Here is a 27,244-nt window from a genome sequence, read left to right on the forward strand (position 1 = left end):
ACTATGTACACTCTTTTAAATGTCAAAATAGTCCTCACCCATATATATTTAAAAAAATCAGCAACTCACCAAAAATAACTATTTAACTTAATTATTCTATTATTGACCTACGAACCTATAATTATAAAAATACTCAACTCAATAAAACTAAAAAGAAAAAAAAAAAAGAATAAGAACAAAACGTTATCATTTTTTTTTTCTTTTTGCAGAAAGCATTCAAGTATTTTCTAGTTTTTCTTATTCATCAAATTCATGTGAGATTTTAATTCATTTTCTTGGACAAAATCAATTTTTTAATTCATTATCGCAATCAATGTGGGACAATGAGAAGTTTAATTATCTTTAAAAACATTGCTAAAAAGATTTCCTTCTTTTTATACAGAAAAATAAAAGAATTTCTGGTTAAAATCTCCTAAAATATTGATTTAGTCCTTTGTAAATATTTGTTCAACTTATTGTTGTTAAGATGTTGGAAATAAAATTCGTTGTAGGAGAATTTTGATTTGAATGAGTGTCATAGATAGGTGAACAAAGTAATTGTTTATATTTGCTCATAATACATTATCCTTAATAGTAAATTATATCATAAATATTTTCGCAAGAAATAATTTTATTAAATTCAGAATGCTTAAGAGTAATTTTAGATTGCAAAAAGACCCACACTTATGTTTACCTCATTCAACATCATCAGCAAAGATAAGAAAATCCACTATAGAAACGAAGAGAACCTTATTATTTGTCCCAAAACAGCAACTAAAAAGTTTCAACAAAACATGTTAGAACCGGAATAGAGAACAATTTATTGATTGCCTCTCAATCGAAGCCCAATGAGTGAGAGGGAACTTCTGCCTGCTGCTCTTGAGCTTTTGTGTACTTCCCTTAATTAGTTACACGACTAATTTTCCAGGAAAACAGCTTGAGACTTAAGTCAGTCACGCGTCCAGTTAGAAACCAAAGTTATCCTATGCATTCACATTTTCATACACGTCAAAATAGATGCTCAAGTAGGCATGAACCTCTCTGTTAAAGTAGATGCTCAACTGGGTATGAACCTGTCAAAACATTAGCAATAGAATTCCCCATAAATTCACTTGGCAACTTTGAAACAAGTTTCGAGAAGTGTAGAACCGGATCTAGATAGCTCACCTTAAGTAGAAATTCATTTCCAAATCATATCCCCCATAAATTTAAGAGCTGGAACACCCCTTATCTCAACATCAACTAACGGTGCCTGGACTAATCTCAAATTTGCAAGTTGTGGATCGGACATTATTGTCTCAAGGACACGCATCTGATCCTGCAATGTTGTTGATAACATATGAACAGCGACAACAAGCAATGTGTAAAGCATTTGATTTTATTATTTAAAAAAAAAATGGTGGTGAACAAGTCATGGATAACATTCCAACAAAATAAAACTTTTGATTATTACTACATACAGAGAAGTAAGTTATGTACCTTCCTTTTCATTGCACAAAACTTGCAGTCTGATGCAGATGGAGGTAGAACCTGATTAACAATAAGTCTCTGAACAGGAATGCATTCCTTCCTCAAGGATGCATGCAACCTTGATGACTCACTAATGGCCATAACCTGAAATTGGTTATATTAAAAGTCAAAATTAACCAATGAAATAAATATTTATAATTCTTCTTTAAAGAAATTTTTTTGAGAAGAAAACAGGAAAAAATTACTAATCATAAAGCAACTCAGGTTCACTCAGTTAAAACTGAATTTTGATTTGCAAATTTACCAAGTAACACCCACATGTTTTATGTACAGTGCAGATAAAATTCAGACACAGTGGAAAACAAAGAATTATTGAAAATTATTCGAGAGACAAAAGGGAAATGAATTAAGTTCTCCCCATCATAAGCACTCAATCCAATACTAAACCAATATCATTTTTTTTTTTTTAAAAATAATTATTATTGCGGTTGCAAATCCTCTGTTGTTCAAAAAATGCTGCCAAACGTTTTGCTAAAATAAGTTTATGCTGAGAAAAACAAGGAGAGAAGAGAAACTGGAGTGTTCTGCCAGGAACAGACTAAAAGATATAGCTATATGTAGCTTAATAACTATTGAGTTAGGCGAAAGTAAAGATGAGAACTTGGGGTTTTACCGTTGGAATCGTCACTATAACAAATTCCGTGGAATCTGGATCACGGAAAAGGTCCCGCACTTTTGCCATCCTCTCTCTTAGTTGCTCCAGCTTGTCAGACTATGAGTTTAAACAAAGAAAGCTTAGTATTTAAACAAAGCAGAAGACATCTAAAAAAGAAATTGCATGCTTACAGCAACATCCTGCTGTTTTTTTTCTTTTCCAAATACAGACTTGAAAGCTGAAGTTGTGGAAGCCAACTTCTTCTTCAACTGGAATACATAAAGAATTTGAAAAACAAATTTCAATAAGTACAACATTAATAGAATCAGAGAATGGTATATATATATATAAAACACAAAAATCCAAGATGAGAGAATACATGGGAGTCTATAGCCCCATGAAACACTTGGAATGATAAACCTTCAGTGACACAATCAATAATGAAATCTTCTTAACACTTTTACATTTCTTTTAATTTTTAAATGCACCATATAAAATACAATTATAACTCAGCCATTTCCTCATCAAGGTAAATCAGAACACATTTCAATTTGAATCCAGGTTCCACATATATACCTTCATCATTTTCCCTATGGATGCATCCAAGAAATCAGGCAGAGACAAAAGCCGAAGTGTATGACCCTACAAAGCAATTTGAAAACAAATGGATGACCTTAGATTAAAGCACCTTCTAAAGAACAAAAATAAAATGGATGACCATAGATCAAAGCATCTTCTAGAGAACATAAATATTAACTGACCGTAGGTGCAGTATCAAACACTATCCGAGTAAACATATTATATTGTTGTGACTCAACAAATTGCATAACCTGTCAACCAGCTGTGAAGTTAGCAAATGGCAAGAGAAGAAATTTCGCCCGCGTGTTGGGGGAGGTGGGCAAGAGGCAAAGAACCCTATTTACAATTTAATTAAATATAAAAGAGATCAATTATGCATGCCTTTGAAATTGCAATAGCTTCATCTAGTCCAGGCGGGGGAGTATCCAACAACTCTCCTAGTTTTAGTTCTCCTAACTGCAGCAAATGCAAAAAACCACAAGTAAAAGTTAGAGAACAAAAGAGTATAATCCAAAGCTATCCAACGTACAAGAAGATGTTGACAACTTATATCCAAAGTACAAAAAAGTTCATAAGTTTTAAGCCACTGCTGCATAACTGAGATTCCATGTTTTACACAAGCTTTTGTTTTCCAATGCTAGCTCAACGTTAGGGGCCTTGGCCTAGGATATTCAGGTACCCCACCCAAAAGACTAGCCTATTGGGTGGGGGGACCTATGCTACTTATATGCCCAATTGACTCCCTTTAACTAGCCACTATGGGACACAACTCAATACTGAACTGTAAGCAAGTGACAGGAAAGGGACTTTAAATAAGATTGACGTAGCCGTGGATAACTATTTACCCGGTCAGCAAGCATCCCGAGGCCCATACTATCCATAAGATCCTTCATGCCATCGCCGCCGCCGCCGCCGCCGCCACTGCCTTGACTCGCAGTACGGAATTCTTCCCTTGCTTTCTCAGGGTTTATCTGTAATAATGCTACAACTAAATATCTGCATCAATGTGGAGATGACACAGAGCTACTATGAAATGGCATCATTTTGGTGTTCATTAACCAACTACCTCAAGAGCAAATAATGGGGAATCAACTCCTTCAACAGGAACAAGAGTACCTCCGCTTAAGTCCTGGAAAGGATATGAAACAAAATACATCCATAATGAACGGCTTCTACAAATAATATGAGGCAAGTAAACAAACACTAAAGACCAATAAAGCAACCTCAGTTCAGAGAAAAAACATGGTCCTTTGGTTCAATACCTGGGCAAAAGAATCACTTAAAGAGTGGGCAGGGTCAGTTGAGATGACAATGGTAGGGTGCCCATGGTTAGCAAATTTTACAGCCAGGGAAGCAGCACAGCTTGTTTTCCCAACACCACCTTTCCCACCTAACATGTAATGCTTACGTTGGGTCCCAGCAACCATCTCATCAAACCCAGCTACAGTTTCTCTAGGTGTTGAGATCGATCTCACTGGTAGACGATTAGCATCCAAATGTGATTACACAGTGTTTTAGCCAAATTTTATTAAGCAATAAATACAACTTAACAGCCATCAAATTTGCAATGTTTTCCAAAATCCAAGCTGCATGATCTTTGAAAAATGTCCTGAAGTATCTCATTCAAAGATAAGCAGGATAACCTCTAAACTCATGGGTTTATAGCAGAAATTAAAAAGTTGCTTAATTTGATATTGAGATCTGCTAACATCAAACATATACAGACAGATTGAATCCATTTTGCTGATCCTCTGAACTTGAACTCACTATCCATATTACTTATCCAGAAACAAGGACAATCTTATAGCATTTGTCTAAAATCTCCAATGCTTCAGTTTTATATAATCTGTTTCTCCCTTTACTCATTCAATCCTTTTCAAAACAATAACATATTTTATTTATTTATTTTTTCAAACCCATTTCTTTGTTCATCCTGAGGCTACCTTTTCTAATCATATTTCTACAAGACAGAACAAAATTGGAAGAAACTAAATAAACAAATGCGTAAAGCTATTTAGAAGGGTATCCTATCAATCTAACTGGGAGAAAAGAAAAAAAAAGCGCACAACCAAAAGCCATCTAAAGAAAAACCAGTTAAATAAGAAAGAAAAAAAGTGAAAAGAATTGCCTTGGAATGGGGATTTCAATGGAATTCTATATAGTGGAGCTGAAACAAACTCGAAGCTTCTGGCGATTCTACATAGGAAAGTGTAGTTCTGGGATTTAGAAAACAGAGCCAACATGGCCATGGAGGTCTTTCTTGAAGAGACTCCGCTAATAGATGCAAGTGAAAATGAGGCTAAACGGCGAGAACCCATCTGATTGTTTTCTTTTTCGTTGGTTATTGTTTGCTGTTAATATCTTTCCCGGAATGTGAGAAGTTTGAGAAAATGAGAAGAGAAAGCAATAAGCAGAGGACTTGTTTAGGGTTTTAGAAACTGCAAAGAGGGTTTTAGAATTAAAAAAAGGGGGAAAAAAATATCCCGCAATACTTGATAATTAAATTATATTAATCTAATTAGTGCAATTCTTAAATTATTGGAACTCTAAAAATTTTGAAAATTACGAGGGAAGGCCTTTTACTAAAAAAATTCCCAAAGCACAGGGGAAATGACGGACCATGGCGGCTCCGCCCAGGGGAAATGACAAACCACGTGAAACTTATATATATTTTTCTAATAATATGGAATTGTAGTGGCCAATGTCAACTATGCAGAGCATTTTGTAAAGTTTCATTTGGTATACATGCATCATCATATTTTAGTATGATTTTGGACGAATGCGACCTTAATATATAATTTTTTAACTCATAATACAATAGGTGTCTTGCTCTTTATACGCACGAGACGAATTGAGGTGGCATTTGTTTTTTTTTTTTTAAATATGAATAACTTGAAGTAGTCTGAATTTAGGATAAAAATTATCTCTTGATCTGAACTCTCATGAATTTTTAAAGATCTTGTACCATGTGTTTTTAAGTAATAGTGTATGGGTATAATTTAATTTTTTTAATTTTTTTATCTATTAACTACCAATCACCCACATATATTTTTGCTCAGTAGGAGATCAGATCATGAAAGAATCATAATCCTGAAATCTAATGACATATTTATTTTTTGTTTGAATTTCTAAAAATAAGAGTTAAATTGTTTGTTTCTTTCAACTTAAAAAAAATTTAAAAGATAGTACTTTTATATTTTTGCCCTTACTAAATTTCATTGTTAAAAAAATAATATCAATAAGATAGTGTTTTATCATAACATAAATTATGTTTCGGTGAATACAACCGCTTTAGTTTTCTAAATTACAACATGTTAATCAATTTTATTCAGACTTGTTAGATTAAGTAAAAAGTTAAAAGAATTAGCTTAATAATTTAATGACTTAATAACTAAAACTTTTCGTTAAGTTAAGAAAACAAATAGATCTAATGACTTAACCGATTAAAAATAAGTTTATTAAGTCATTAACTCAAAAAAAAATAAACAGTGCATTAATTTAACGTGAGATTTTACCTCATTGAGATTTAGGACTCACTCTTTGACTTTCTCTCTCACCATTATCTTCTTAGTGATGATTCGGCTGTAGAGTGCAAGTAAATACCAATTAAAGAACTGTCTAAAGGTATGTTCGTTTAATTGCCTGAACTCTAAACTCCTGTGTTGCGGATGAAATTAAAAAATAGATATTGGCGTTTCGTGTTATGGAAAATTTCCATCAATACCTTGAGGAAAAGAAGTCGTCACACTTCAACTTGACACGTGGCAGAAGCTCAGGAAGGATAATCTTTATTAGAGAAACTTTTAAGGAATGTTACAGATTATATATATATATTTATATATAACCACTTATATGATCTGAGAGTAAACTTCACATTGAATAAACAAGATCTTGCAAGTTACTCCAAGCAAAGGGCCATTAGTACACACGATGTCCCACCCACAACAGCTGAGACGGTTAGCCATGAACCAACCTCTAGAGCCTGATCATCATGAAAGCTCCTTTTTATCATCCCATGCAAAAGCAAGTCAAACATCAGCAACAGCCAGTTCAACAACCAGCCGCTGCTCTTCCTTCGCCTCTAAGTCTGAGTCTTATTCCTCTAACCAACACCAATACTCGTCGTTTCATCATCGAAACCTCTTCTGTACTTCTTGCATTCGTTTAAATGTTTTCTCCACTTCCAGCAAGCGGTGGAGCGCTTGGTTTAAGTTGCACAGTCCAGGTTCGTTCATGGCATCTCAGCAAACACGACTGTCTTTTAACATGCCACTGGACATAGCAGTAAGTTTTGTAACGATTTCAATTTTTCAGTTGAAAACACTTTGTTTCTTTTGTTTTCTTGTTAATTTCTAGTCCCTTCGTCTAACTTTTAATCCAGAGAAGAAAGAAGATTAGTCGGCAGCAAAAGAAAGAGGAACTTGAAAGAGAGGTATGTACGTATGAGTAATGTCAATTTTTACGGACCATATGGCGAACAACTGCTCACATAGCACATTTCTGTAATGCGTTGTGAATAATAGTGCTACAAAGCAGTACATCAACCGACAAGTAAACACATCACTACGTACTCAAACAACATTGTGCATTAGATCATTACTCCGCATCTATATACGAGTTAAAGAAAAACGACAGTGTTTTAACATTAATTAATTACTTTTTCTTTCTTGATTCAAAACAACAAAAGTCATGGTGATCTTGGAATCTTATTGCATCTTTAGGTTTCAGTTGTAGAAAAGCTTCTTACTGTGGTTTCTGCCTTTTTAAGAGGCAGCGTATGGCCATGCAATTGCAAGTTCCAGAAATATAATGTCAAGCTTAATTTTATGTAAAAAAAAGGAGAGAATACAACCTACAAAGTAACTTTCCTTTTAGAAATGTAGTATGAGGCCTAGGACGCTTAAGTAAAGGGGGAGCAATAAGAGAAACCCTATTTCTTGTCTCATAAATTAATCAGTTGTTACTTGTAACCGTTGGTGCATATATCATAGCGATTAAAAAAGTCAAGTGAAAGGATATGGACCATGATTAGCATGTATGGTACATCAACTTTTAAAGCATCTCTAGCCATCATTAAAGACATTTATATTTATTTCAGTTACCCTTTTGTTTGTATACCAAAAAGATACCAGTGAAGATTGTATTGGTTCTAAAATACTCAATGTTTCAGGTCTCCATGCTTCAAAAAATGCTCGAACAAGAAGAAACATTGCATGAAATTTTGGAGCGAATACATAATGGTCAGGATGGTTCTGCCATTTCTATTCCCAATTTTCTTCCTCCAAAGGTATGTACCTATTTAACCTCCTGCCTCCTTTTTGCTTGATATAGTTTAAAAATGAAAAATATATACATGTGTGTGCGTGTGTCTGTCTTGTGAGAATCAAATACTAATTTCTTGGCAGCACCTACAAAACACTAACCTATGATTAGGATCACTAGGCAAAACTAAATTTATAGATTAATGAGGACAACATCTTGGCTTAATCAAAATGCAAATGTCATCAGATTGGATTTAATTAGATTCTTACGGTTTTATGACTATTAATTTAATACATGTATTCAAGTAGTTAACACTCAATCTTCCTTAAATAGATTAAATCGATTAAATTTTTTCATTTCGTTCTGATGTAATATCATGCAGTAGATTTCTTTTCATATTGCTAAATGGAATGTTATCCCTAGTTCTTCTACTACTAAATTGTACAACTCTTTCCATGAATTGTGCAGGTCAAGGAGTTATTAGCAGAGCTAGCTCTGGTTGAAGGCGAGATAAAAAGACTAGAAGGACAAATTAGCCAACTTCAACTTGGATTGAAACATGAGCAGGAAGTCACGAAGGAAACAAAATCAAAACAATGGCAACTGGGAAGTCTAGGCAACCTTCAAGGACATTCAACATATATGGCAAATATTTCAAGCCCTTTGATAAACAAAGTTGGTAATGAGAAGGTGGCATTTGAGACCAAGGCGTTGCATTTCATAAGTAAAGCAATAAAAGGCGATTATAATCTCAGTGACTTCAGTGTAAATGAGAAGAAAATGGGAAACTCAAAAGTAGTATTTGTGGATCAGAAAGAAAATCAATTCCAACAGCAACAGGAGGTTAAATTTCAAGATAGGGTTCCGAGAAAAAGTGGGATGATAAAGCCAGCTTCACCCCTGAGAGATCCTAGACATCCAACCCCAAAGGTAAGCCCTGAGTTATTTTATTTTTCAAATGAATTAAAAATCGTGTATTGAACCAAGGTTTAAACAAAGATATTGGATTTTGATATACGTGATTAATATTAAAATTATGTCATTTTATTCTCTTTGTTTTCGTTTCTCACAAATAAATTATCAAATATCACACTTATACTTTACTCAAGTGAGAGATCATATTATAATAGATGATCCAATCGGTCTGGTACGCGAGTGATGTAGGCCAAATGTATTGAGTGCCCTGATGATGGCATTGATTTTATATCATTAAGTTAAGTTTGATAAATTACTAATGATTATGAATTCTGTATTACTTTGCTTCAGCCAAGGGAACGTAGCGCAGCGGAGATCTCTTTTGACCTCCCACCAAAATCTTTATCCAATTCTATTCTATTAGAAGAGAGCATCCAAAATTGGCAACCCAACAAGCTATCTGAGAGCATTATGAGATGTTTGAACTTCATATATGTCAGGCTACTTAGAACATCAAGAGCTATTGAACTAGAAAAAGCAGGCCCCATTTCAAGGTCAATACACTCTTCTATAGCCTCAAGAAGCTTCAGAGCTGACACGAGCTTGAATTCAAAGTCAAGCATTGTGTTACAGAAAGATTCAAGGCAACAAGACCCATATGGCATTTTTTATATGGAAGAGTCTATTCCTAGGGACATCGGCCCTTACAAGAATCTTGTTATCTTCTCATCAAGCTCCATGGATCCGAAATGCATTTCGAGTTCAAGTTCTGTTCCTCTAATAAGAAAGTTAAGGTAGTTGCAGAAACTTCAAAATCTACAATGTAGAAGCACATAAGGCTTGGCTAATAGTTGTTTCATCTTCTATTTTTGTGACCCACAGGATCTTAATGAACAATCTTCAGACGGTAGACTTGAAAGCCTTGACATACCAGCAGAAATTAGCATTCTGGATCAACATGTTCAACGCTTGTATTATGCATGTATGTTGTTGATGAACCATTTCTTCCTTTATATATATATACACACACACACACACCCCATTAATTATCTCTTCTTAAGACTTTGCCTTTCAAATTATTGTTGGGCTTTTGTATGTAACCTTAAACTTCTAGGTTGGATGCTTTCTTTAACATAGTATCAAGTCAAGGTCCCAAGTTTATTTTCCCTCATACTCTCTTATTTATTAATTTTATTAATATTTATCTTTAATATTATTATTGGGCCCTTTTTAATTTAAACTTTTGGGTCAATTGGTTTTAAAACATTTCTCATTTTCTACATGCCATGCCATAATCTGATTTGTATATAATTAAGATAGAAGTCATAGTAATTACTGAAATTAAATCCACCTTTAATCTAACATGCTGTTGGCCTCATATTTTCAGGGATTTCTCCAATATGGAGTGCCTAATTCTCCAGAGAAACTGATCGCATTGATGAACAAGGTACATTTCAAGTTGGATAACAGTTTTTAGTAATTAAGCACTCAATTTAATTACTTTTTTATTACATTTGGAAACGCTTTTGTCGTTTTCTTAAATAAATTTGTTTGAATTCAGGCAACCCTCAGCATAGGAGGCAGCACGATAAATGCTCAGGCGATAGAGCACTACATTTTGAGGGGCCAGGAGTCTTCCAATTTAAAAGAGGTGACCATGAATGATTCAATTTCATTTTTTGATAAGAAAATCTTGTTAAATCTGCAAGATTAATTGGTTTATGATTTTACATACACAGGTTGATCAAAAGGCCGGCGAAAAGGATGAAAAAGAAGCCATTGTTCGTAAACTTTATGGGCTCGAATCCACTGATCCTAATGTCACTTTTGCTCTTTGTTATGGAACACGATCTTCGCCGGCGGTAATAATAAAATTCATTTCTTAACATTAATACTACTATATATACATAGTTCGTATTCAACTAATGTGACGTTATAATAATGATTCAAAGGTAAATAAGAAAAAAAAATCTAAATGCTCCTCGTGTATGTTTCTTCGCCTATTGAATTCTTGTCATGTGTAAATGTACGTGGCCTATTTATTTATGCGTGGTCGACGACACCGAAATAATTAATATCTATGCAGGTGAGAATATACACAGCTGATGGTGTAATAGCTGAGTTGGAGAAATCAAAGCTAGAGTACTTGCAAGCTTCAGTAGTGGTGACAAACACAAGAAAGATAGCGTTCCCAGAGCTTCTGTTTCGAAACATGCTCGATTTTGCTATGGACATTGACACACTAGTGGAGTGGGTTTGTCATCAGCTGCCCACATCTGGGTCACTGAGAAAATCAATGGTGGATTGCTTCAGGCACCAGGGACATAACAATGGCAAAATTTCTATCACTGTTGAGAAGATACCATATGATTTTGAGTTTCAGTATCTGTTGGCAATATAGGCTCGAAACAATTTTTTTTTTTTTAATTAGTATTAGCTATATATTTGGTCTCTTAAGAGAATGATGAAAAGGAAAAGAAAATGTCACGTTATTTTATTATTATCTATTATCTATTATCTTATTGCAATATAGACTCGACACGTGTACCTTATATATATATATATATACATATTGGTTTGTTGTAATAAAATCTGAATATTTGAATCTAAAACAAACTCACGACACAAGGAAAGAAATTGGTTCATTACCGCCCTAATAATGGGGTATTAACTAACAAATTTCCTTTGAAGGACAAAAGTTGTAGGTTTAATCATCATTACAGGAACAAATAATGGTGGCAGTGAGGAACTGAGACGCTGCATTTTGCTTTGTATTTAAAGTTCTTAAAACTAAAGGCGAATAGTTCATTAATGCCAAAAGTTGATATATGTCTGATTAAATGACCGGGAAACACGACTAATTGAACCATTGAAGCAACCTTACTGCAGATTAGTACTGGTAAAATTTATCACAATTCGATTATTCGATACGAACACAATATAAATAATTAGATATGGATCGTTAAATTTAACACGATTATTAAACGAGTTGGGTCTGAATTTACATGATTTTTTTTATGTTGGGTTAGAATTAAAGTTCTTGACCCATTTATCCGATCAATAACACGGTTATATTTTTTTATTCTAAATTAATTTGTCGATTTTTGTCATCAAAACTCAAATATTGAACATTATTCTCTATTTTTATTTTTTATTTTTTTAAAGGATGAACATATAAACATGATTTCATTTATAAAATTTTATTTAGATCTAGAACTCTAATAGTATAAATATATAAAATGTTAGTAGACGTGTATATTTTATAATATTGATATATTATACTCTCTCTCTCTCTCTCTATATATATATATAATTAAAACTTCAGTAGTATAAAAATCTTTTAGTAGATATGTATAATTTATAATATTAATAATTTTTTCTTGTGTGTATTTAATGTAAATTTTTTTAAACATATAACTATTAAGCGAGTTATTAAGTAATCTGTTTATTTTTTTTATTGAGTTTGAATTTTAATATTTTAACACGATTATTAAATAAATCGTGTTTTAGATCAATCTAAATTTGACACAATACAAAATTAACACGGTACGAACACCAAACCGCAGTGCAGCAACCATACTAATGCTCATGATGTTACGAATGATACAAAGCTTCCCATTCAGAGGAACAATTGCTGCAGTCCTTGGCAATCATAAGCAATTTTGAAGAACCCAATCAAACCAAACTGAGAAGGTCCCTCATGTAAGAACTAAATTCAAGCAACCATAAGCAAAGCAATCAACATTAATCACCAAATTAATATATGCTCTATAAAATAATTTGAAGACCACGATATCCTTAACAAGAACCATAACCATTCAAAATCTATGAGGCCTCAAAAACATATTAATTAATCTTTAACAATTAAGCAGTCTGCATCTTTAATTACAAATTATTTTTTAATCAATTAAGCCGATTGTGTTGGGGGTTAGAGAGCGATGCAGCTGAGATCGAGAGAATGAAGACAACGGAGCCGAGAGAGTGAGGGAGATCGGAGCCCAGGGAGCCAGCTAGATGCTTCAAGCGAGAGACGAGAGAGCTGTCACTGTTGCTGCGTCGTGAGGGAGAACGGAGCTGATATCAAGCTTGTGTGCACACGGGAGAGAGAGAAAAATGTTGCTGTGTGGTGGGGGAGAAAAGAGGGAGACGGGAGAGAGAGATGGGAGGAACGTTGCTGCAGGATTTGTTGCGTGCGTGTGTGGCGTTGTTGCTTGCACGTGTGAATGGCTTTATACACGTGCAAGCTTTGTGCTGAGTTTTGTGAGAACATCATTTTCCATGCTTCATATGTTGTAAGTCGAGAATTTTGACAATCTAGAACCGGTACTTTTGTCAATTTGGCTCTGAATATATTCATTTGATGTGACTGTCGATGTTTGACTTGTTTAATCCTGCCTACCATCGATCGGCCTCTCTCCCCCGTTGTCATTGATTTATATCCATATACACATGTTCACATCGTTGCTTGCTTCAATCAACCCCACTCGTGGGGTTGTGAGCGATTGCTTTGGCAAAGAATATTGTTTTGACAGTTTGATTTTGAATTCTGGGACTGGTGGTAGTCGCCCGCCGGTTTATGACTCCAGATCAACTTGAAGCTGAGTGTCCCTCGCTTTATTAAACCTACACTGAGAAAAACGGCCCGACGAGTGAACAACTTGATTAGTTGAAGTTGACGCTGACGAGCTCAAACTTGGCTTTTGGGGTTACTGAAGACTGATTTAACCTTTAAATAGCACATCACAATTTGATTTAAAAGTCAGATTATAATGTTTTTTAGTTTTAATCGAGTAATTTTGAAACAGAAATCAAATTTGGAAAGGAAGTAAACTTAAAAATCAATTTGAATTCCAACCTGTCTCGTACCTTCTAATAAAATTTCACCTTTACTGAGGGCAGAATTTGGACTGTGTTTTGTAAACCTCTAAGATAAATATACTATCGACGTAATACTCAATCTAAATACGCACGTACAAAGGTACATACCATGATACCAACATTGTTCGCAAACAAGGATTTATTTTGTCAAAAAGAATCCAAACCTTAATAAACCATACCACAAGATGAGATTTAAAAAATAATAATAATAATCACATCGACCTACATTATGATTAATGATAACATTAACTAACAATTGGTTAGATCTTTAAAAATAAAAAAAAAAGTCAACAAAACTAGTATCCGGACAGCGGGTCAGGATCTAAATGGATTATTACAGGGCCACGCTGCCACAACCAGTTCCAGTTGGACACGCCTAAAAAGGCCATTTGAATAGAATCTTTTGCAAGCCTTGCGGCTTATTTTCCAGTTTTTAAACTATTAAGCAAACAAACCCTTTTTTCATGATGCTCGCACAGAACAAGTTCGTCCGCGCAGAACGGGACCACAAGCAAATCAAGAACTCAATTATTATTCCTCCTGTTTGTCCACCATAACACCATTGGTACCCTTAGTACCTAAACTGCTCGTGCACATGCTGAACATATTATTATTATTATTATTATTATTATTCATTAGAAGAAATTTGCTTTGCTGATAAAAAGAAATAAATTTAATTGTGAAACCCAAAGAAGAAGAAGAAGGAGATAGATATCATTAACTCACTGCTCCATATCGCCATCACGGCATGTGCGCACATTAGCACGATTTGTTTCCTCACAGAACAGACTTTGACTTTGACTTAGTTCACTTTTCGGGCTTTACTCGTTGCCTCGCCGACGGTCTCCAACATCTCCATAAAACTCATCTCCAATTGGTCCATTCAATTTTCCATCTTCCATACGCTAAAGCTAATCGAAATTCCCATTTAATCTTCCCAAAATCCAAATACCCAAACCCCATATATGTGCAAGACCAAAATGGCTACAAACGCCTCCGATCCCACCCCAGCTCGGCCGACCCAAACTCACTCCCCTCGCCCCCGCCGAACTCGCTCCACGCCAGCTCACTCCCCTCGCACCCCTTCCTATCCCACACCCTCTACCAGCGCCGACTACGCGGCAGCGGCAGCAAGCTCCTCGTCATCACAAGCTAAACCATCTTCCTCACTCGCAGAGACAACCACCACATCCACTTCGAGCCGAACCTCGCTAACCAGCCTCCGCGAATCCATCTCCGAGAACCCCCACATCTACAGCGTCTCCGAAATCCGCTCCGCCACCAACAACTTCCTCTCAAAAAAGCACTCGAGCTCTTCTTCCACCAGCTGCTGGCGCTGCGTCTTGCGTGGCAGAGACGTCATTATCTTCCAGCGAAGGTTCCGCCGCAACCTCCAGACTCAAGACATACGAGAAAGATTGTCGGTGATCTGCCGGAGCCATCACAATAGCATAATCAAGCTTCTCGGCGCTTCGATCTCTGATGATTACATATACCTCGTGTATGACTACATCAACGGTGCCAATTTATCCGATTGCTTAAGAAACTCGAGGAATCCGGAATTTACCGTTTTGTCCTCGTGGATGTCCAGAATGCAGATCGCTACGGATCTCGCTCACGGCCTTGATTACATTCATAACAACACCGGACTGAATTTGAACCTAGTGCATAATCATATTAAGAGTAGCAGCATTATAGTTACTGAACCGTCGTTTAACGCTAAGATTTGCCATTTCGGTACGGCTCAGTTGTGCGGAGAGACTGATGACGACTATGAAAGAAAGAAAATTAAGGATTTTAAAGGAGAAAGCGAAATTTCCGAAGAGATAGTTGAAGCGACGCCGTCGCCGTTTACGAGATCGAGTAGTGGAAGGAAGCAATTTGAAGGAGTGAGAGATTACATGTCGCCGGAGTTTCGAGCGACGGGGATCCCGACGCAGAAATCTGACGTGTACGCTGTAGGCGTGGTGATACTGGAGCTGTTGTGCGGAGAAGAGCCGTTTAAATACAAGTACGATAGGACACGTGGCGAGCTTGCGAGGACGTCGGTGATAGACACCGCTAGATTGGCGATGGACGGTGGCGATGATGATAACGATGGGGGTAGAGAAGGGAGATTGAGGAAGTGGGTGGACAGGAGGCTGAGGGATTCGTTCCCAGTGGACGTGGCGGAGAGAGTGACACGTGTCGCGTTGGAGTGCGTTGATGTGGATCCTGATAAGCGGCCCGATATGGGACGCGTTTCGCGGAAGATTTCGAAGTTGTACTTGGCGTCACGAAAATGGTCTGGTAGTATCAAAATGCCAACGGGGATTTCTCTTTCTTTGGCACCAAGATCATGAGTCAAATTAGGATCAAAATTAACAGTAATTAAGCGGCTGATTATGTTAATAATTTTTTGTAGTTAGCTTTATTGTCGATGGTGACGTGAGTGGGGGGTATTTTGTATATTTTATGTAATAATTCAGACAAAGATTAAAAAAAGTGAAAAATTGAAGAAATTGACAGAAGTCACTTTCGTTCTCTGTCCAATAGTATTCTTCCATGCCGTGATTATAAATAAACTGAAGAAATTTAATATAATCCTTAATAAAGAGAAGAATAAATCAGCGTTATGTGCCGACTTGATATTGCGGTTGGTCTATTTGGTGGCATGCATATCCTTATCCAGAGAAAGTCGCATCGTACGTATGCGCGCTGTTCAATTCAAATGATTTGTGACTTTCATTCATGACACGAGATATGATAACTCAAGAAACCAACAAGAAAGGAAATGATATCGGGAAGTGCATGCAGCCAAAATCAAAATTCATAATGGAGACCTTTTTTTTTGTTTTTTTTTCCAATTACATAGATGGAGATGTTATTATACACACACGTTAAATTTTAACATAATTTATGTCATGTGATCCAACACAACTGTATGGGCTATAAATTATAAGGCCCAGTTTCTATAACATGTACGAGAAGCTCAATGTTTTAGCCAGGCCCAAAACTAAGTTCCATCCACACGCTGCTGCTGGAATTGCGACAATACAAATTGCACCAAATTACCCGGTGATAGCCGATAGCGTATCCGAAAAGAGAAACCCTCCCCAATAACGAGAACTGAATTCGAAGAAGCAATGGAAAGATTTGGAGTACGCTTGCTGTTGCTGGTGACATGGGTTTTAGATCATGAAAGTGGTCTGTCATTCACTCATTTGTCCATTACTGTAGCAATTTCCAAGTACAACGGCGAGAGAGAGAGAGAGAGAGAGAGAGAGAGAGAACTATTTGGGGGTCAAGCATCATTATTCATAATAATTAGAAAAAAATAAAAAGAAAGAAGAGAAAGAGAGAGAGAGAGAGAGAGAAAGCTATTTGAGAAAAACCCTTTTTATCCCATAAACGACAGAACTCATCTGACAGTCTTATTTAAATAGGTAAAGTCATCACCCCTAGTTAGGAGTGCGCGTACAGTCTGAAAGACGAAGCTGCTAAGAATTCATAGAAAGACATGGATCGAATTGATCTTTATTTATGCATGCAAAATGAACCCTTTTATAGTTATAAATTATTGATTAGGACATGGACCAAGTAACGTCAACAATCCCAATTTCCTTGTCGAGACCCAAAGCGCTCCACACAGCATCAGATCCATCAACAATATTATTGTCACAAGGTGGCTGACCTGCATGCTCCTCATCGCAACCCCGCATGGAGTCACATTCATCCACCACCTGTGCCAACACACTCCTCCCGTTGTTAGCCGTAATCCTTATCATCTTCCCACATCTTGACCCTCCACTATACCACCCAGTCGACAGCGCCACAATTGGTTTCGAGTTGTCGTGGTACTGCCCATCACACTCTGATGGACCTCCCCCATCACCGCCTTCGCTAAAATCATTGTTCGTTAGTCTAGCTTGAGTAGATGATGTAACCGAAGGAGAGCATTTGTATGTGGGGTATGAGTTTCCTTGGCATGTTAACGTGCCCGAGGGCTGACAATTTCCACCGCCTCCTCCTTCTCCTCCTTTGCATATGTGTGTGCCTACATCTGGGTCATCGTTGCACTTGCCGTTGATGCAAATGAGCTGACCGTCGCAGTCGTCGAGGGTTCCGCAAGGGCCGTTGCATTGGGAAATTGCATTTGAGTATAATGGAAGGGAGATCGTGCAGAAGAAGGTTAAGAGGGAGAGAGAAGCCAAGGAAACTAAGGATTTTCCCATGTTGATTAACAAGTTAAGCTGAGAGGTCCGATAGAAAATTGTGAGAAGATATACATGAATTTATAGAACCATGTTAGATAATTGAGACTCTCACCCTCATCAATCTATATTTTCCCTAACACATGCTATATTCTTATCGCCAAAAGTCTCTCCATATGTAATTCAAGAGTCAAGAGTCTACCATAGATAGTTTCACCGCGGCAGTTTCTTAGAAATTTACATTTGCCGTGGATGCTCGGTAGACATTTGACTACAATGCTTATTTTTTCTCATGTTCATATAATTAATCACCATTGTGATTGAGATATACTTTTTGAAAGAATGTAATAAACTCATGCACAACTGATCACCTCAACGATTAATTGATGAGTTTCCAAGGATCATCAGGTCATGTGACGTATTTTCGACGCTAGGAGAAAACATAGTCACTCCAGAAAATTAATGGGTAGATTTTATAGGAGAATATCAATGCATTCACATGGTGATCCAGTATCCGTCCATTGAAGTAGCTGTTGTTGATTGAGTATAACCCCCTGTTATTTTGTGAAAGTAAGTAAATTTTTTTTAATATTTTAAAATAAGTCCAAATTCCCTTATCATTATAACGGTGTTAACTACTATTACCTTTGGCTTGATTTTACCCGTTTTCAATTTGCTATTATACCCTTCTATTTTAGCTCCCGAAAAGGTATTTTCATCTTTCTATCATTAAAGAAATATCAAAATTATAAATGAAATACAAAATTTAAGAAAAATAAGAAAAATCCCAAACTTGTTAAAAGAAATCCTAAATCCAAGGCTCCAAGCCATATAAATTGCACTAGGGTTCTCTCGTTTTTTTTTTTCTTGGCCTCTTCTTACTTCCATGTTTAGTTTAAAAACTAGCTTCATTGTAAGTAAAGTAAAAAATAAATATAAGACTCAATTTTAATCATTCATTAAATACAGAGAGCAAAAAAGGAGAAAAAAGAAGAGCGTCTTTGTCCGTACAAATCTTTATCTCCATAAATTTACAAATTGAACTATAGTCGTAATCTAATATAAACGCTTTATGAGCTGCCAATTGAAGAGTTTGAAAATCGTTTGCATATCAAAAATTCAAAATCAAATACATGTAAAGTTTCAACCATTTTATATGTGAAAAGATTAAATCATTAGCTAAAATTGAAATTCAGGATCAGAAAGAAGGGATGCATGGATTTAAATTCTCAGTAAAAGACGGCAAATTTATGGCATAAACGCACGTAAATTTAGATCTCGCAGTATCTGTTAAAGTTAGCACCGAATTTGGTGCTTGACTTTGACATTTCAAACACTGAATTTGGTGCTTTGCTAGTGTGCCGTAATTATTGATTTTTTTGCCATTATTTTGCCTATAATTTGGAGTGTAGAAGAAGAGCAAATTCATCCCATTTTGTGAGAAGCATTTCCTATATTTAGAGAGCAGAGAATTTTGAGAGCTTAAATTATAAAAGCTTTTGAGAGTTTAGCGAGTGAGAGTATTAGGGTTTCGGGTAGTGAGATAAAATACTAAAATACTTGTATACTTCACATCACTAGTAAAATATTTTTCTTCTATCTTCGCTTGTGACCGTAGGTTAAAAGCTAAACCATGTAAATTTTGGTGTCCTTATGTGATTTTGTTGTCTTAATATTTCTCAATTTCACTTTACTTCTATATTTGCTTCACCCATCAATTTCTTAACAGTGGTATCAAAGCAACTAGTTGTGTTTTTAGAGTCGGATGTACTGTTCATGTATACGGTACTGTTCATATATACAATATTGTTCACATGAAATAGTAGGAGTGATCCTCCAAGAATTTTACATTGCAAAGTAAGGAATAATGGTGTGAACGGAGTAATTGTGTAGTTTTGTACATGTTTAGGAAAGTTATGTCATGAATGCGATAAGAGCCTAAAGAGTCCAGGTTTTAAGTGGGACTATTGTGACCTCTCTAGTCTTTTCAGAGAACTTTCATGATGTGTATTTTTCACATATACAAACACTTGTAACTATTTAAGGTGGTACACTAGCTTGTGTACGGTATTTATCAACAAAATGGCAATAAAGTTCGAAATTGAGAAGTTCAATAGGAGTAATTTCTCATTGTGGAAAATGAAGATGCTGGCAATTTTGAGAAAAAATAATTGTTTAAAAGCAATTGGGGAAAAACTGGCTGGAATCACTAGTGACGAGTAAAATGAGAAGGACGACAATACAATTACTGATCTACACTTGGCACTTGCAGATGGGGTGTTATCCAGTGCGGCAAAAAAAAAAAAAAAAGACAACAAAGGGTATTTGAGATGCTCTAAAAAAACTATACGAGGCCAAGTTGTTGCACAATAAGATCTTATTGAAGAGGAGATTATATACTCTTCGAACGGCGGAAACCACATCGGGAACCGACCATATCAACACTCTAAATTTTATTTCTACAACTTACATTATTAGGTTATAAAATAGAGGAAACTGAATGTGCGAAGCTTCTACATTAAAGTTTACTTTATTCGTATGATCAACTCATCATCAATCTGATGAACAATATCCTAATGTAGTACTTTGTCTTTGATGATGTTGTAGCCTCTGTTTTAGAATAAGAGAGTAAGCGTAAGAATAAAGAAGACCGATAGGCAAGTTTGCAGTGAGCAGAAGGGCTGACAATGATTAGAGGAAGATCAACGAAACATGGCCTCAAGGGGAATCATAATAATGATAAATCAAAGTAAAAAAGAAAGAAGAAAATTAAATGTTATAAATGTAGTAAGATAGGGCACGTCAAGAAAAATTATTTGAGTAACCAAAAGATAAGAAAGGTAAATATCTCGAGTCATCAAATGCTCAGGAGTGTGTGGCAAATACCTGATATGATGGTGACGTCTTAAACAACGAGGCAGTAATGGTTTCAATAGATAGAAAATGATTATCTGATGTCTGACTTATAAACTCAAGAACTACTTAGCACATGACCTCTTAGAGAAATTTATTTCACAAATATGAACCTATCTCAGGAGGATTTGTATATAAAGGTGATAATCATGCCTTGGAGATTGCTAGTATTGGTACAATCAAAATAAAGATGTTTGATGGTATAATATACATTATTCAAGAGGTATGACGTGTCAAAGGCCTGAAGTAAAATCTATTGTCTTTGGGACAAATAGATAATCTTGGGTGCAAAACTCATATGGAAAATGAGATAGTGAAAGTTGTTAGAGGCGTGCTTGTATCGGTACTAATATGTTCATGCTTAAAGGGGAAATACTATAAGAAGCTTGATGCGTGTGTTACATTAACTGGAGAATAGTCAGTGACGATGTGGCATCTTAAACTTGGCCACATGTAAGAATAAAGTTTAAAGACTCTCTCCGAGCGAAGGTGCATTTGGGGTTCAAATTGTTGAATTTTATGTTTTGCGAGCATTGTGTTACAAGTAAGCAACATAGATTAAAGTTCCACAGATCTGGCACCAGAAATAAATATTTTCTAGACTTAGTTCATTCTCATGTTTAGAAATCATCGGATATGTCCCTAGGATGTGCAAAGTACTTAGTGACTTTCGTTGATGATTATTCCAAAAGATGTTAGGTGTATCCAATATATATATATATATATATATATATATATATATATATATATATATACAATATTTCTATTATCCGAATGTCCGGATATTAGCTATCCTCCGCATGTTGAATATAAGCGGTTGGATCAAATTGAGTCAATCCAACACTCTTAAAGCCTTTGCGCGCTAAACTAGTAAAGTGCAACAAATATAGTATTGATTTATTGCCGTAAAAGAACCCTTGTTATATAACTAGTTGTCTATTAAATTGTGTTACTGTAAAATTCGGTAAAATATAAATTAATTGCCCATGGTCAAAATAATAACCATGATTTCTCAAATGAATCCAAAGTAACCCAGATCTTAACCGTCATTCATCTGTAGTCAACCACACATGCATGGACAAATAATTAATTAGATTCTTACTTCATATTCACAAATGTCAATACAGCAAAATATATTTATAGCTATGTCAAAGACCATGTACCTGTAGAGGAGGAGCTTTCATCAAAACTATCTGCATCGTCCAATAACGAAGACCTATGTGAAGTAAAAATAGATAAAAAAAATTAGTATAAAAAAATGTTGTATAATAATTATATGTTAAGTTAAACATGCTTACCGATTTTTGAGCATTGGACAATTTCTTTTATCATGTGATTGTCCAATTTTTCCACATCCATGACAACGCCTATTTTTATCCTTAGCTCGTGCCTTCTCTTTTCTTTTTTTCAGCCTTTTTCCACACCCTTTTGCCCTAACTACAAGTGGATCATTCAATACATGTTGGTTAGTACACTTGTTTTTCTTCATAGCTTTTGGATCATGACTTACAACTGACTTAATCTTCTGAAGTGAATTTTCGAAATCATCCATCAGTATCTTACTTGCCTCCTCACTAATGACAACCTTATCAATAACATTTAAAGCGAGTTGAAATAATGCAGTACGTCTCATGAGAATTGAATTCTGGAAACAATCTTCTATTTCTAAACTACCATCACCAATGACTTTATCACATCTTTCAGATTTTGTCCATCTCTTCAGTATGTATTGATCTGGCAAATATGTAAATTGCTTTCTATGAAAATAAGCTAAAATATGTTTACATGGAATTCCTTTACTCTCAAACTTCTTACAAATACATGAAGCAAAATCCAAAGTTTTGTCAAACAAAACTTCGTGCACACCATCATCTTCATTCTGGTTCACAACTTTGTACACACAATGATGAGCATCTTCTTTTACAAGTTCGATTTTATGTTGCAAATTATCCCACAATTCATCTTGAAATTTATAAAAAATTTCACGTGTGTAAAGACTAACCATTTACTTCTCCATCTTCAAAGGCAATTTCAAAGTAGGTTTTTCATTGACGTCTGCATGATTAGCATTTAACTCTTCATGTCTTTGGTGATTAAGAGCTCTATTAAATCGTATCATAAACTAGTTATATAACTAGGGTTCTTTTACGGCAATAAATCAATATTATATTTGTTGCACTTTACTAGTTTAGCGCACAAAGGCTTTAAGAGCGTTGGATTGACTCAATTTGATCCAACCGCTTATATTCAACATGCGGAGGATAGCTAATATCCGGACATTCAGATAATAGAAATATTGTATATATATATATATATATATATATATATATATATATATATATATATATATATATATATATATATATATTCATTATTCAAGGAATACAAAGAGTAGTAAAACTTGAATTTGGAAAAAAAGTGTGTGAGGATATATAAAAATGGAGAGTATATAGACGGTGAGTTTTTTTTACTTTCTGTGAGTAAGAGTATTCAGAGATGACCGCTAGTGTGGCACTTAAAGTATATTACAGAGATCAGTGTTGCGTATAGTCTTCTAATAGAAGATGGAGAACCATCAATTTTCTATGAAACTTTAAATAGCACAGATGTCGCTTTGTGGATAACAGTAATGCATGAAGAAATTGAAGTTTTACGCAAGAATAAAATATGAGAAATTGTATCACTACAATATGGAAGAAAAATAATTAGTAACAAGTGGGTCTACAAGATCAAACATAATGGTAATGACCAAGCGAAACAATATCACGCAAGATTGGTTGTGAAATTATTTGCTCAGAAAAAAATGTATTGATTTCAATGAAATATTTTCTCTGGTGGTACCAACTCATGACAATCAGAATAGTCTTAGTGATGTGTGCTACTTTGACCTACAGGTAGAACAGTTAGATGTAAAAGCTATGTTTTTTCATAGAGAACCTAAAGAATAAATTTACATGCTCCAACCAGAAGGTTTTGTTGAAACAGGCAAGAAGAACTTGGTTTGTAGATTGAACAAATCTCTATAGGGCTTTAAACATGTGTCGAAGTATTAGTATAAGAGATTTAATTCCTTTATCATGAATCTTTGATACAAAAGACTCAGTTCAGACCATTATGCATATTACAAGAGGTTTGAAGATAATGATTTCATTATTTTGCTGATGTATGTAAATAACATGTTGGTAGTATGCCCTAACAAAGATAAAGTCCAAGAATTAACGACATAATTGGCTAGGAAGTTTGAAATGAAGGACTTAGGATAGGCAAAGAAGATTTTAGGGATGCAGATTCATTGAAACATAAATATTAGAAAGATTTGGCTTTCTCAGAAGAATTATTTGAAGAAAACCTTGTGGCGTTTCAACATGCTAGATTGTAAGCCAATTTCTACCTCACTTCTTGTTAATATTAAGTTATTCTTAAGTACTTGTCATAGTAATGAAGTAAAGAAGAATGAGATGTCTTGAATACCGTATACATTAGCAGTGGAAAGTTTAATGTTCATTGTGATATGTAATAGACCAAACATTACACAAGCAGTGTGAGCGATCAATTGGTACATGACGAATCCTGATGGAGAGCTTTGAAAAACTGTGAAGATGATTCTGAGATACATCAGAGAAACCTTAAATAAAATATTGCATTATGTTATAAAGGATCAGAATTTACTGTTAGGGGCTATATGGATTCAGATTTTGTAGTAGACTTTGATAAAAGGAAATACACTACTGACTATGTATTTTCACTTGCAGGAACAGTTGTAAGTTGGGTTTCAAAACTGCAGACTATTGTAGATTTATCTACGATAAAAGCAGAATACATGGCAGTTACACAAGCTTGTAAGGAAGTTAATTGGATACAAAGGTTTTTGGAGGAGTTCGAGCAAAAATAAGAGAAATTTTTTATGTTTTATGACAGTCAGAGTGCCTTACATATTGCAAGAAATTCAGCTTTTCATTTCAGGATAAAGCACATAGGGATATAATACAACTTTGTTTAATAGTGGAAAATAGAAGAGTAAATTAGAGTAGATTTGTAGAAACTCTACAGTAAGGAAAACCTAGTAAATGTTTTGACCAAACTAATCAATACTAACAAGTTTATATAGAGTAAATCCTCTTGTGGCCTTAAAGAGACGTAAGCAATATAATAATGATAAAACAAAAAGGATGGTATAGAGATCGATTGATTCTCAATCAAATCTCCAAGTGGGAGAATGTTAAATTTAGCACTGAATTCAGTGCTTGACTGGTCGTGCCATAATGCTTGAATTTTTGGGTTGTAATTGTTGATTTGTTTGCCGTTATTTTTCCTATAAATTAGAGTGCAAAAAAAGAGCATATCCATCTCATTTTGTAAGAAACATTTCTTGTGTTTAGAAAGCAGAGAATTTTGAGAGCTTAAATTATAAAAGCTCTTTAGAGTTTAGTGATTGAGAGTATTGGGTATAATGGAGTTTCGGGTAGTTTTACAAAACACCACAATACTTGTATGTTCCATATTACTAGTAAAATAATTTTCTTCTGTCTTCGTCAGTGGGCGTAAGCTAAAAGTCACACCACATAAATTATGGTGTTCTTGTGTGATTCTGTTGTTTTAATATTTCTCAATTTCACTTTAGGTTTGTATATGCCTCACCCATCAATTTCCCTAACGGTATCATTCTCGGCCATTGGTCACGGAGACAGGGATGTTGTCTTGTTGTGTACATGGGATTGACTATCAAAGACTTTTAACATCGATGGTGCTCTCAATCGATGAATGAAATGGCTTGCTGAGGGCGGCAGTAGTGGTATCTATACTAGCAAGAGTTTGGCTTAATATCTTTTATGCTGTTTACGGTTGGATTTGGATCACTCACAATGTTAATTTTTTATAAAGGTAAAAGATGTGAAGTTTTCTTATCAAAGAGACAAATAATACATATACCAACCTAATTTGAATGTTCAAGAAACTTATGTTCTTAATTTTCGTTTACTTTCATTCATCAGGGAAAATTAAGTAAGAAGTGAGTTTTGTGCTTGCGTTGATGACCGGTGCATGAATGAGAGATGCTACTAAAGCATTCCAAACACTATGATGTCTATCATCATGACGATAAACTGGTATAGCAAAAAAATAAAAAAAATCCAAGCCTTGTAATCCTATTCAGCTCCAATTATGGTTTCTCATCTGTATTTTTCATCCTAAAGCACGAGTTTCAACACCTCCATCACTGGCTTGCACAGAAAGAAGAAAATTTTCCAATAAAAGATTGTAATAGACCAATAAAATTATGATCAATGCGATCATGACGAGATGTACATCAATAATATAGTGCAAGAAACTTGAGCGTAATGCTGCTAAGGTAGAATGCAGAATACCTTGTGCATCCTAGTGTCATGGTGCACAATGGATCAAATCCAATGTATCATTTTGGATTTTGTGTATGTTGTGTTTGTTTGATAGGAAAATTTTAGAATTTCAAAATATTACAGTTAACCAAATCTCAAAATGGAAGAAAAAGAAGAAGATAAAAATTGAAATTGATGTTTTTTTTTTCATTTTTTCCAAAACAATTATTTTCTACTATAAATTTTTAAAGGCTAAGACTAAGTTACCCTGAGGTTATCTCTTATGCCATATAGTAAGAGTGTCGTTGGAATTGAGTTTAAAAGATTTCAAGACTATAAAATAGACACATAGCCTATACATGTAGAAGCTAACCAAGTTCACATGTTAAATAGAAAATGTAACAGAAACAACTTTATGGTTAGTGTCTACTTTATAGGTTATTTCAACTCAATACGACTATTGCTTAACTTACCCAAAACTGAATGACTTGGTTCTCAATCTCAAACCTCACCATATCATGAAAATCATCAATATCCATTAAAATATAAACATGTTTTTTTTTTGTGGTTAGGTTTCTAAGAGATAATTTTAAAAACATGATATAGACTGTTTGGTTACGATGTTGAATAAAATAGTTTGTGATGGTAACTTTTCTTCTCCTGATCATATAAAGGTTTTGATGATTAAAGCCATTAGAGATGAGGAGGAATTAAAAGGAGTATTTAAAATCTAACTATGGATTCAATAACCAATAGAAAAGGTAGTCTTCTATTATGCAAAAATTTCAATATTTTAAAAAATAGCCATTTGCTTGCATCTAATATTTGTTGTATTAAATGATAAAATTTGAGGTACGTTACTCCTGAGATAACATAGCTGGATGTATTTTTAAATATTATTTTATAATTTAAATTAAAATAATTCAATGATTAAGGGTATATAAGTCATTTTACTTAATTTATAGTTTCAAAACATTTAAATTTTGTCTAACATGAAGAAAGGGGTCTAATAATAATATTATCAATAACATATTAATATTAACACTGTTTAAACTTATTCTGAAACA

General features: G+C 34.8%; 5 protein-coding genes across 5 annotated transcripts; 2 read left to right on the forward strand and 3 right to left on the reverse strand.

The window, feature by feature from the left end:
* Nucleotides 1-640: 640 nt before the first annotated feature.
* Nucleotides 641-5,207, reverse strand: LOC18034073 (ATPase ARSA1). Its single transcript, XM_006424462.2, has 12 exons — nt 4,812-5,207; nt 3,946-4,157; nt 3,750-3,812; nt 3,529-3,654; nt 3,065-3,139; nt 2,866-2,934; nt 2,681-2,746; nt 2,296-2,373; nt 2,123-2,221; nt 1,459-1,593; nt 1,147-1,297; nt 641-1,052 (listed from the first exon to the last, which is right to left on the reverse strand). Exons 1-11 carry the CDS (start codon nt 4,999-5,001, stop codon nt 1,160-1,162), a joined length of 1,251 nt encoding a protein of 416 aa, XP_006424525.1. The 5' UTR covers nt 5,002-5,207; the 3' UTR covers nt 641-1,052; nt 1,147-1,159.
* Nucleotides 5,208-6,835: 1,628 nt separating this feature from the next.
* LOC18035388 lies at nt 6,836-11,261 on the forward strand. Its single transcript, XM_024179343.1, has 10 exons — nt 6,836-6,967; nt 7,065-7,115; nt 7,854-7,970; nt 8,414-8,875; nt 9,212-9,654; nt 9,743-9,842; nt 10,248-10,307; nt 10,422-10,511; nt 10,600-10,722; nt 10,947-11,261. The coding sequence occupies exons 1-10, from the start codon at nt 6,917-6,919 to the stop codon at nt 11,259-11,261; spliced, it is 1,812 nt and encodes a 603-aa protein (XP_024035111.1). The 5' UTR covers nt 6,836-6,916.
* A 2,768-nt stretch (nt 11,262-14,029) lies between these two features.
* LOC18033800 (lysM domain receptor-like kinase 3) lies at nt 14,030-16,211 on the forward strand. The gene has a single exon (XM_006424464.2). It carries the CDS (start codon nt 14,704-14,706, stop codon nt 16,078-16,080), a length of 1,377 nt encoding a protein of 458 aa, XP_006424527.1. The 5' UTR covers nt 14,030-14,703; the 3' UTR covers nt 16,081-16,211.
* A 1,090-nt stretch (nt 16,212-17,301) lies between these two features.
* Nucleotides 17,302-17,969, reverse strand: LOC18035672 (kiwellin). Its single transcript, XM_024179519.1, has one exon. It carries the CDS (start codon nt 17,950-17,952, stop codon nt 17,302-17,304), a length of 651 nt encoding a protein of 216 aa, XP_024035287.1. The 5' UTR covers nt 17,953-17,969.
* Nucleotides 17,970-21,987: 4,018 nt separating this feature from the next.
* LOC18035549 (protein FAR1-RELATED SEQUENCE 9) lies at nt 21,988-22,849 on the reverse strand. Its single transcript, XM_024179919.1, has 2 exons — nt 22,143-22,849; nt 21,988-22,060 (listed from the first exon to the last, which is right to left on the reverse strand). Exons 1-2 carry the CDS (start codon nt 22,847-22,849, stop codon nt 21,988-21,990), a joined length of 780 nt encoding a protein of 259 aa, XP_024035687.1.
* Nucleotides 22,850-27,244: the final 4,395 nt, after the last annotated feature.

Source organism: Citrus clementina, unplaced genomic scaffold, assembly GCF_000493195.1.
Source record: "Citrus clementina cultivar Clemenules unplaced genomic scaffold, Citrus_clementina_v1.0 scaffold_8, whole genome shotgun sequence".
Classification (NCBI taxonomy): domain Eukaryota; kingdom Viridiplantae; phylum Streptophyta; class Magnoliopsida; order Sapindales; family Rutaceae; genus Citrus; species Citrus x clementina.